Here is an 11655-nt window from a genome sequence, read left to right on the forward strand (position 1 = left end):
GTCCGCCACTGGCAGGGTTTCATATGCTTCTTCATGTATTTAGACAATGACAGCAGACATTTGTCTTCAAAATAATTAAATTTTAGAAATGGCCTTTCTTTTTCATAACACAAAGAGCAAAGTTCACTCCATGTCCTTTTACAAACTTTCTTTGCTTCTTAATGGTATCTTTTCAGATTAAAGACATCCAGTAATTGGTCTAATCTGCTGCAGACGTTTAATCTAAAACTTTTGCATATTCTTAGTGAAATTATGTGTGGGGATGGGTGTTTCAGTAAAAACATCTATCAGTGCTTCCTTGTGCTTGACATAGAGATATTGCATAAAAATAGAGAAAGATAGCTTTATCATTTAATTTTAGCTTTTCAGTACAAAGTCCTAGACTCATTTGTATTCCTTATATTTAGCGAATTATATGTGATGTAATGTCTGTACTCTAGCAAGAAAAAACAGTTTAGTTAGCATTATTATACAGTCATGTGCAGTATGTCACAAAATTTGCAAAAACTTCCCCATTCTATGTACCTCTCTTGTTTTGAGGGTGTTTGATGAAATTTTTTTTTGCTTTGTATATAACCGAGCCTTAGACTTTTTAAGAAATGTGTAATGTGTTTCTCACTAGATGTTATCAGCAGCTGTAAGTGCCTACACCAGCATTTTTTTTTCAGATGCAAAACATTCGGTTTCCTTTTATGATGAAATTGCTCAAGCTGTTTATGAGAAAAAGTGTATTGCACGTTTACTTTAGCGCTCACTCATATGCTGTCAATACCTTTTAGCAGTAAAATGACATTTTAGAAAATGAATAAAAGAAAAGAAAAGCATTCCTGGCACCTTCGTATGACTAGTTGCTTACCGTTATATAACCACAATCTTGTGTTTCCATAGTGATTCACACCTTCTCTATTTTTAAAATTACTGACAGCACACGTGTGATTAAATGCAGTTTTTAATGATCGTAAACTGAGCAGCAGAAAACAATTGCTTCATAAACTCACAGTAGTTATGGATGTGCGTTTTTGACAAATATGAAACTGAATTTCCATATTTCAGCTGAGTTACATGTAAGCTGAAGTCACTGTTTGCGCAAAAATATCTTTTTTCTCTCCTACCTTTAAGCAGTATCTAGATGAGAAACTGTGAATGCCCAAATAATTCTTTAGATGAAAAGGTGGAAACACTGCGAGGCATAAACTCAACATAGGTCTTCCCACTGGGTGGTGCAATTGCTTTGATTGTGGTCAAGTCCAAACTATATTGCTAGAAGGTTACTCTGTCTATTTTCACTCACCCTCTTGGTGTCTGGGTGAGCTCTGGTACTAAGAGTCATGCTTTTGCTTGGGTTTTGCCCTCTTCCCAAACAGGGCAGGGACCTTTGCAGCTCTAGCCGAGCATCAGGGCAGAGGAAGATGTAGAAGAGGGGATCCAGCAAAGTGTTCAGACTGGTCAAACCATAGCACAGGCGATAGATGAGGAAAAGTGAATGCTCCAGTTCACATGGATCATCAGTCAGCAGCAAGGATACAAACCTGTATCCACCTACTAGGTGGTAGGGTCCAAAGACAACAATGAAGTTGACAGTAATCACGACCAGAATTCCTACGATTTTGTGCCGTTCATGGGCGGAGAGGGATGGAGATTGCCTGAGTGTCACCCCAATGTGGGCTGAGGTGTAGCTGAGGGAGGAAACAGATTTGGAGATCAGAAACCAGCCTTTAATCTAATATACAAAACGTTCCAAAAGAACAGGGAAATATCCGATTTATCTAGAAAACATTAAATCAGAAACATATGTGCACATGTAGATTTTGGTATTAACTCACCCTAGGATGGCACATGGCAACAAGAAGCCTAGAACCACAGTGGCAATCTTAAATTGAGCATATCGGCGGCTGACGGGGTACTGCTCCAAGCACAGCAGTCTGTCAGAGTTGAACACAGATGGCAGCAGCCCACTCAGACAGAACAGGAAGGTTAGGATCCACACCGCTACACCTGACACTGCTGCTACTCTGACTGTTCGCACCCTGCGGCTGCTGAATGGGTAAACAATAGCCAGGCAGCGGTCTGTAGCTATCAGACACAGGAACATGACACTTGCATAGACGTTCACGTAAAACACGTAGCCAACTAGCTCACAGGTTAGCTGGCCATAGGGCCACTGGTGTGGACCCTGGAGGTAAAGAATCCATAAGGGCAGTGTGAGCAGTTGGAGGAAGTCTGACAGCAGCAGGTTGAGGATGTAGACCAGCTGACAGCCTCCGCCACCTGAGCGCCCCAGGTGGTACAATCCCCAAAGAGACAGCAGGTTGCTGGGGAGACCCAGAGTGAAGATGAGGCCATAAATACAGGTCAGTCCAAATATGTCCGTGTCCAAGGGGAGGTTGCAGGTATCGTTGGACATGTCTCTGAGGGTAAAACACGTCACATGGGAAACTTGAGGTGATCTCAATCAGACGTTGATTCACACTCACAGAACGGTGAGTTAATGTAGGAAAGCCCATCCATTCACTCAAGGCAGAGAGGAAGAAAGGAAGACTCTGCTCTCAGGTGCATTCTTCCTAATCACACGTGTCCACTCTGCAAGATTCATAAAGCCACTCTGCTGTGGAAAAAATCACCCTCATTTTTGAAGCTGTCACTAAACCAGGCTTCAGAGCATCCCAGATCCATTGGTGGAAATGAAAACCTGCAAAACAGATGCCATGAGTTTTTAAGTGCATGAAGACTGAACCCATAAAAAAGCTTAAATCCTTTGTACTCACCCCTCAGAGCTTTGAGACTGAATTTATTCCACAAATAGTGTGCAGCCCAGTCCGGGTGACCTGTGCTCAAGCAATGTTGGGAACACGTTGCCTCGACCCAGCCTTGTCTATTCTGTGATCGTTTCCTCCACAGGAAACCCACTTCTTCAGCTTTAAAGGCAACATCCTGAGGCAGGAGAACGCCTTTCTGTCCCAGAACAAAAACAAGCTCCCACTTTTTCTGAGCCTCTGTCTTTCTTGCTTCTACAGCAGCCACAAAGATTAGGCATGGACAGGCACAGTGAGTGCAGGGATCGATGTGTCCGCTGATGGGAATTCCCAAAGAATTCTTTAGATTGTAGCTGGTCTCCAGCTACAATCCATCAATCATGTTAACCCATATGCTGTGATACCTCTAAACATGCTGTTAAACAACACCGAACGAACTATTAGGTATGTCGTGTGGAATTGTATTCATTAGCTACAGTTCTTTTTCATGCCTTAAAAGAGTTAAACTCTCCTCTTATCAAAGCACCACGTTTTGTGGTTTTAGATAAAGTTTAGGGTGATTTTAGATCATTTATAACTGATCAGTTAAGGAAATTTTGGTTGAGGTTAGTGTTTATCTAAGTCTTCAGGAAATGAATGAAAGCCAACATATGTCCTCTAAAGACATGAAAATATAACTGTGCGTGTATGAACTTACTTCTGCTATTGTGAGGGCCAGAACGTTTTAAACTAGAGACGATATCTAAGCTCTCATTTTTGGACTCACTTTTAAAAGGTTAATTAAGTGTTAAGACTTGATGTGATGTCTAAGACTGGAATTACTATAGGGCTGGAATAGAAATAGGAATAGAAAGTTAGAGTGAAGAGAAATGTTCTCACAAATATAGTCAAAACAGTAAGTGTGCGTAGGTTTGTGTATTCTGTGTAGGTTAGAGAGAGAAGGTTGAAACCACAGCAAAAAAGGTGCAGATAGACAAACCTACCAAACCAAACACAATACTGTGGTAAATTTTATTGCAGGGTAAAAGAAGAATAAGCTTCTTCCCCAACTGATTTAATTAATAATTTGTAGTCAGTAAATGTTTTACACTTTGGCTCCGAGGAACTTTTTTCATACAGTGCAGACCGAAAAAAAAGAGTACACAATTGAAATTGTTTGACTGAAGAATGGGCGTATTGAAACAATAGGTATTACTTGGTATTTTTACCACATGGGTTCAGAGGGAGGGGAGCCTAATCACTCACTTTTGTTTCTTTTAAATGTCACAAAACTTTGATTCATCAGATAACACAAGTTTGTTATTTATAAATTAGAAAGTACATAGGTTCTCCAGAGCTCCAAATAAAGATCTTCATATTTCTTTGTACATGACTGGCCATAAAGACAGATGGGAGCCATGTACTGTACAGATTGTAAGTCAGAAGCAGTCACTCTAAATAGTCCTCCATAAACCCTGGTAGGCTGTGTATTTCTGCCAATCAGAGCACTCAAAGCGCTTTTTGATACAATTTGTCACATTCACCTATTCACACACACACACACATGAACACACATAGTATGGTCTTGCTATCCCTGTGGGGACATCTCATTGACATAATGCTTTCCCTAGCTGCTTATCCTAACCCTAACCATCAAAAATGAATGCTTAACCCTAACCGTTACCCTAAACCTAACCATAACCCAATTGTAACCCTGACACTAAAACCACATTCTGAGTGTGAAAAATGCCTTCAACCCCATGGGGACCTGGATTTTGGTCCCCACAAGGGCTGTTGGTCCCCACCAGTATAGTAAATTTCAGATTTTGTTCCCCACCAAGATAGGAAGAACCAGAACACACACACACACACACACACACATATTAATATTGTGTTTTAATCTTTGGTTTTCAGGTATTTTTATCACGTATACACTTACATGCCACTGCATGCATTAGGGGAGATTGTTTGCTCAGTAGCTTGCCTGAGAATACTTGGACATTAGGGCCGGAGAAGAGAAGCCCCTGATCTTCCAACTAACAGAGTATCTCTGGGCAAGATACTTATACCAGGCTGCTCCTGATGTGGTGATCAGCATGTGAATGTCAGATAGATCACTTAGTCATTGTATGAATGTGTCTGAATGGGTGAATGATGCGCGTTGTATAAATTGGTTTAAGTGGTGAAGTAGAGTACAAAATAACTACCGTAACTGTCGGGCTATAAGCCGCTACTTTTTGCACAAGCTTTGAACCCTAGTCAGGTGCGGCTTTTCTATGGATTGTCCATGATTTTTGTCATATCGTAAGACGATTTGTTTTATTTGTTCCGCTGTTGTACAGCTCTGTGGTGGCCATCTTGTTTTCCCAGTAAAGAGGAGGCCTGCCTCAATTGCAGCTCTTTTATAGGCCAGTCTGTATTAAGAAGGCGTGTCTTTAGAGTATTTAAAGGGAGCAGGAAATGGATTGGGAGTCATTTTGAGAAGTTACTGTCTGTATGTGCATGATGTTGGCAAGAGACAATAAAACAATTACTTCAATTAAGATTGAGTGAAGTCTGATGTTTCCCTCACCGCTCCTCGCGGCATAACAATTGGTATAAGTACAGTAGAGGCCCATAAAGTGTTGCAGAACAGTTTAACAGCATATGTTGGAACATGTTCTCCTCTATCGAGCAGTGTCTCTACCTGACTTGGTCTGAGGGTATTTCCAAATTTAGAATCTCAAAGAAAAAACTAAACAGACATTGATACAGTTGTCTCACTGAAAAAAACAATACTACAAGTACTATACTACAATCTGATTACGTATAATATAAGTGTAGTATTTTGACTGTTAATATAAGTTGCTTACATTTGTCAACATGATGATGGCGTTATGATAGTGTAACTCATATTGAATCTGAAACCCTGCCTGTGTGTCTGCATTTGTCTGAGATGTGACTCAAAGAGAGAGTATGAATTTCACACCAACTGCTGCCACATGTAACGCTCTCACGTACACTGCAGTTTGCAGTCCTCTAAACTTCAGCCTAAAACTATGCAAAGAGCACAACTATGTCAAAAAGCTCCTTTTCACAAAAGCTTAAAGCTTGGAAAGAGTTCATCTTGTTTGCTTTCATTGTTTAACCCTTTAAGACCTACCATAGAACCAAGTCCGCCAGAGCTTATCTTTATATTTTTACATGCTGTAGTGCCATTTTTGGGAGCATTTCAAGTTGCTATACATCAATACATCCGTTATAGCCCACATTTTAATAATATCTATGCATTAAGTCCATAGAAACTACATAAATTGCAAAAAAAGTGCAATAAACTACAAAAAAATTGAAAATCTTTTTTTTTTCACATATATTTCTAGTTAGAGAAATTTCAGAGGTTTATCCCTCAAAACTGTTAATACAGAAAAGTTGCAGAAAATAGTTTCCAACCACAGGAAATTGATTTTGAGTGTCTCCATAGTTTCATTTTTATATACTGCAGGAAAAACAAAAATAAATATTATAATGCAAATGTGCAAAAACAACAGCATGTGAATCAAAATAATCTATTACCAGCAGTGCAATTTGAGTTCTAAGCATCCCAGAAACTATTCAGAAAAGCATAAAGTCAAACATGACTTTTAAAAACACCAGTATAGGCTTATAAGGCCCCGAAGGTAAAAAAAAAAAAAAAAAAATACATTTTCTGCAAAAATGACGTCATTTCTGGTTTCGGCCAGGTAATGGCAGACATACAATAGTTCGCACTGACGTCTATTCCAGCGTGGGAAGTGTGGTGAACAGCTGATCGGATCGGCAAAGCGTGTTTCTGGAATATTATTTTTTTTGTTGCTGCAAGTGCTTTTTATGCAATTTTTGCAAAGCTATATGTGGAAGGAAACAGTGACCTAGGACAAGCTAATGGCATAACATGTAAGTACAACTCCTCCGGTTTCGTATGCAAAAAAATGATTGTGCTAGCTTACGTGGTTCCAGTTCAACAGGGATTCAAAAATAGTTACGCAAAACGGAGCGTTCCCGCTCCGACCGGTTTTAAAGGGTTAAACCCTCTGTTTATGAGGGGCAGCCAATCAGAATGAATTTGGCCTAAAGGGAGTGAAAGAAAGACAAGAGTCAAGTTAGTGAGTGGCACCCTTGAAAAATTTGCCAAATTTCCTCTGCTGGTCAATCAAGATGTATTGAGAAGTTTAGGTTTAGGGAGGTTTAGGTCCCCTTTAAGTTTTGAGGATATCTTTTGATATAAAAAGATATCCTATGATGTAAAGTAAAAGTATTCACCCTAAATGACAAATTTCCGTGGGGGTAATTCAAATCTTCGCTGTTCTAAACTGTTTGTAAATTTCTGGAAAATGCAGTTTTAGTCAAAGCAAAAATTTAAGGGAGAAATTATTGTAAAGACTAATCATGTGACACTGACTCTGTCAAGCTAAACGTTGCAAATACTGCATCATGTTTGGCTCATTTACTCTGGTTTCATTTTTCTCTTTGACCTCCGGCAGCAGAGGGGCCTACAGACAAAGACCACAGCCCAGATGAAAATTCCAGTTATGGCTATGGTTAAAGCAGCCACATCCAGACAGAAGTAGGAATACCAAGGCAGATGAAAACCTGCTGACTGTAGGTGAGGTGCTCCTTTGTTCCTGATGACATATTCAATCCAAAAGATGGCAGTGTCCATTGGAGTCATTGGCTTGTCACGGTGTAGCTGGGACAGACGCTGCATGTTAGTGTGGAAAGAGGGATTCTCAAGAACATCCTTGAGAGCGCCCAGGAAGTCTTCTTTGGTCAGCGTGTAAACCTCTACAACCCGAGCTGCACCACGCACCTTCAGCCGGAGTAAGTTGTCAAACTGGTCAAGGAGGAGGGGGAGGCCCACAACAGGAACACTGTGGTAGATGGCTTCATACAAGCCATTGGTGCCTCCATGGGCCACAAAGGCACGAGTCTTGGGGTGTCCCAGGAGGTCGTTCTGAGGTAGCCACTCCAACAGCAAGGTGTTGTTTCCGAGAGATGAAGGTTTTTCACCCACAAAACGCCAAATCACCTTCTGAGGGAGCTCAGCAAAAGCAGCAGCGATGACCTCTGTGAACTTGCGAGGTAGGGCTGATATAAATGTCCCCAGAGACATGACAACCACCCCGTGATCTCCGGAGCTTTGCATGAATGCTTCCAGCTCAGCAGGAAGGGGTTGGGCCTTTTTGCAGTGGAAGCCCCCTATATATACTACATTTGGTATTGTGGGCCGAGGGAACTCAAAGACAAAATCTGCCCTGAACAGCCAGATATCAGCTCTACGCTGTAAAGACAGCAAATCAGTACCTGGAGGGAAGTGTCGTTGGAGCAGGTCTGAGTAGGCAGGATTAATGATCAAGTGCTGTTCAATGACATTATAAAGATAATGCAGCATATTTTTGATTCTTTCCAGAAAGTCCATCTGATCATGGAGCTCACTTCCTGGCAAAGGGACATATGAGATAGGAGAGGGAGCTATGGTGAAAAGACCTTCTCCAGTATTAATCCAGCGCACATTTAAAACTATAGGCAGCTCGAGGTAAGTTGCAAGAAGTACCCCTATTGTCATACTAGGGTCAGTTAACATTAAGTCAAACTTGGTATCCTGTAGCTTCTGAATTAATACTGTGTCTTCTATTATTGTAGCAGCTGATCTGGCCCAGATCTTGTGACCCTGATCTAACACGGACGTGATCAAGTACTGTTGGCAGAGCGTGCGTATAAATGTAGGATAAGTGCGGCATTCCATAACATCTTGTAACATTTTGTTGTAGTAGTTAATGTCTGACTCATCCACAACCGTGCTTATATTAATAGAAGTATAAATGGAAGAGTTATTAGGGATGTACCAGCTCTTTGCAGAGCGCAGAACTGTGATGTTGTGGCCCCTGGAGTGTAACTGTTCAAGGATAATTTTCATGTTTATCCAGTGGCTACCATCGACAGGGACTACCAGAATGTTGCTGCTGCTACATGGAGGGGGGCTGAGAAGCAGGAAGCAGAGCACTGTCACAAACAGAGGGATGGAAAGACCGGACATTTCCTGGAAGAAATAATAGAAACAAAGAATCAGACTTGTGACCTCAGTAACTTATAACCTTTTAGCATTCACTAAAAGGTTATTTATCCATCTGATAACCAGCAGACACCTGGATGAAGGAGAAGAAAAACGATAATATGTGACATATTTAAAGCACAACCACAGAACTCAGAGTTACCTCTCGTCTCCATACTGACTTGACCTGGCCTGTCTGTTTAAAAGGTACAGGAAAAAACTGAGTCACTGGTGAAGGACCTAAGATTCAGACTGGTTTTTGTTTGAACCCCACATTCAATAAGCAAATGTTCGTAAAGTAATTAGAAGCTGATTATCCGCTCAGTTTACCTATAGTGCAATATAATATAATTATATAATTACTCCAAGAGTCTATCCAGGTCCCAGTTAAGGTTCATGACTTAGCCAAGTCACTGGTGAAGCATCTAAGATTCAAAATGGGTTTTTTGTTGTTGTTTTTTAGCAATATGCTAAATAAGCATATGTTCAGAAACTAACTAGGGCCAATAATTGAAACTTTGTCATGTCCTTTAATAGGCTGTTCATGCTCAAAAGCCATCCAATGTGGCTGAATTAAAACAGTTTGGTAGAAATGGGTTTGCTACTTTAGCAATTTTCCATTATTATGCCATTTTTGTTGCATCCAGGGTCCTCAGTTTAAAAAGAACTCTGCAGGAGACCCAGGTGGAAGCTTTAGAATCCTTTACTTTGGCAGAGTCACCATAGGCCAGTAGAGGTCATATTATTATAGTAATTCTGAAGCAACTCTTTTACTCTCAGGATTTTTATACTTAAGATAAATATTCTGTTCATCCCTGCACTCACGTAAGATACTTAGTCATATTTTGCCTATTACTCAGCTTTCTGACTTTCTCATGGATGAAGAAACAATAAACAGACATACATGTCAGTGACAGGCTCTGAAGCTACTCGTCATGTTACAGATCAGAGTTTCTGAGTTTGGGGCTGTTGGGATCTTTCCAAGGCAAAAGAAAATATTGTATGTAAAAAAAAAATTAAAAAAAAAAAAAAAAGATAGATCAATGCAACTTTCTCCTCAGAAGTTGTTCCATTTTCCAACTTCGTCAGAAGTGGCTCATGTGAGCTTTTTGCTACACAAGTGTGCAGCGTAAAGGCACCTTTGATTTTTTTTCATGCAGATAATTGAGGAGCTTACTCTGTGTAAAACAAGTAACACATTATTAGTTACCTGTGATTAGCTCAGTAATGCATTAGATTACAGCGGTACAGAAAAAGTTCCTGCAAGTAGTTTGAGATGTGTTACATCAAGGGATGGGAATCAAGACCAGGTTTGCAGTAGTCCAGTTCTTTGGAACTGTAAGCCTGCCTGTCTGCTGATCGGACATATTGGTCCCCCTTGTATTTTTGCTACAATCAGATTTCAGTTTGTGTACTTAGGAGGAAAGTAATGACAGAGTCTGCAGCATGGATATTACTTTTGTTTTTGCCTGTGTATTCTGTGTTCCTTTATAATCTGAATCATAGTTTAGTTTAGCATTTTGTACAACTCAGGCTTGTTAGAGTACAGCCAAAAAGCTGCCTTCCTGTGTTACGCCTCGCCTCTAGAGCTCTGAATTTTGAGTCCATTGCCTACCACACAGCAGCATCATGAAATCTTTTCAAATCCCATTCCTAGTTATTCCTGACACTAATGTCCATATAGCAAAATTAGTATTCAATCATATAAGACATTAATATTAAACAGTTTATTAAAGGCGCTATTAGGGGGCTATACAAATATATAGTCCCTCAGACTTCACTTTTCCAACAGTCTGTAATCGGTGGCTGTAATTCTTCACACATCCACCCTCTAATCTTTAAGCATATTTCAAATAGTTGCGTTCACCTTTGTGCATTACACTGTATAAAATCCCCACTGACAGTGACATATAAAGCGCTAAAATAATACACAAATAAAGTTGTATTATGGCTGACATATTGTTAAATTATAATAGAACTTACCTATTTCTTCCAAAAGTTTGACTTCCAAAAAGTGTTACTCAAACCGAGATACTGTGTGATATATTTTTTCCTGTACCTTTTAAACAGACAGGCCAGGTCAATTCAGTATATAGCCGAGAGGTAACTCGGAGTTCTGTGGTTGTGCTTTAAATATGTCACATATTATCGTTTTTCTTCTCCTTCATCCAGGTGTCTGCTGGTTATCAGATGGAATTTTGTTTGGTTTAGTACAAAATTACCCCTCACCTTCTCTCCTGATTTGCTCAACATTATTAATCATTTTCTAGAGGACGGTTTAGTGACAGTCTTATCCATGTGAGAGCCCAATTCAACAGGTTTCTATTCTGATTCTCAAAGTCTACTGAGCAAAATTAACTTTTTGTACAAAACTCTAGTCACTTATGAGACAGGAGTTAGGTCAGTAGTAAGACATTTTTTTAACTGTCCTAATGGAATTGGGTTGCCATTTAATTAGTGCATTCTGAACTTACTGACCAGTCAAAAAGCTTTGCTCTTCACATTACACAGAGAGTTGGGGAAACCTGCAACAAACCTTATAAACAGTACATTTGCACAATCACTGAATGAATGCTCAATGGTCAATGGTAACTTTATTGTCTCTAACGGGAAACTGATTTGCAGTATGTCCATACAGAAATATATTTGCATTTGTATAGCGCTTTTCTAGTCCCTAAGGACCCCAAAGCGCTTCACACTACATTCAGTCATTCAACCATTCACACACTGGCGATGGCAAGCTACATTGTAGCCACAGCTGCCCTGGGGCGCAGTGACAGAGGCGAGGCTGCCAGACACTGGTGCCACCGGGCCCTCTGACCACCACCAGTAGGCAAACATGGGGTTAGTATCTTG

General features: G+C 40.2%; 1 protein-coding gene and 1 pseudogene across 1 annotated transcript; both read right to left on the reverse strand.

Moving 5' to 3' along the window:
- Positions 1 to 933: 933 nt before the first annotated feature.
- On the reverse strand, positions 934 to 2817 carry LOC102196023 (probable G-protein coupled receptor 132). Its single transcript, XM_005750017.1, has 3 exons — positions 2766 to 2817; positions 1824 to 2689; positions 934 to 1676 (listed from the first exon to the last, which is right to left on the reverse strand). The coding sequence occupies exons 2-3, from the start codon at positions 2402 to 2404 to the stop codon at positions 1253 to 1255; spliced, it is 1005 nt and encodes a 334-aa protein (XP_005750074.1). The 5' UTR covers positions 2405 to 2689; positions 2766 to 2817; the 3' UTR covers positions 934 to 1252.
- Positions 2818 to 7194: 4377 nt separating this feature from the next.
- LOC102202454 (UDP-glucuronosyltransferase 2C1 pseudogene) lies at positions 7195 to 8784 on the reverse strand (annotated as a pseudogene).
- Between the last annotated feature and the right edge of the window lie 2871 nt (positions 8785 to 11655).

Source organism: Pundamilia nyererei, unplaced genomic scaffold (genome assembly GCF_000239375.1).
Source record: "Pundamilia nyererei isolate P.nyererei 1_Seehausen unplaced genomic scaffold, PunNye1.0 scaffold00260, whole genome shotgun sequence".
Taxonomy (NCBI): domain Eukaryota; kingdom Metazoa; phylum Chordata; class Actinopteri; order Cichliformes; family Cichlidae; genus Pundamilia; species Pundamilia nyererei.

What these genes read in the sequence shown, in the direction of transcription:
- LOC102196023 (XM_005750017.1), bottom strand. Translation starts at nt 2,404, where the DNA reads ATGTCCAACGATACCTGCAACCTCCCCTTGGACACGGACATATTTGGA. An exon ending in TTGCCATGTGCCATCCTAGG is followed by an intron (nt 1,677 to 1,823) that starts GTGAGTTAATAC and finishes TTCCTCCCTCAG; the next exon opens with CTACACCTCAGCCCACATTG.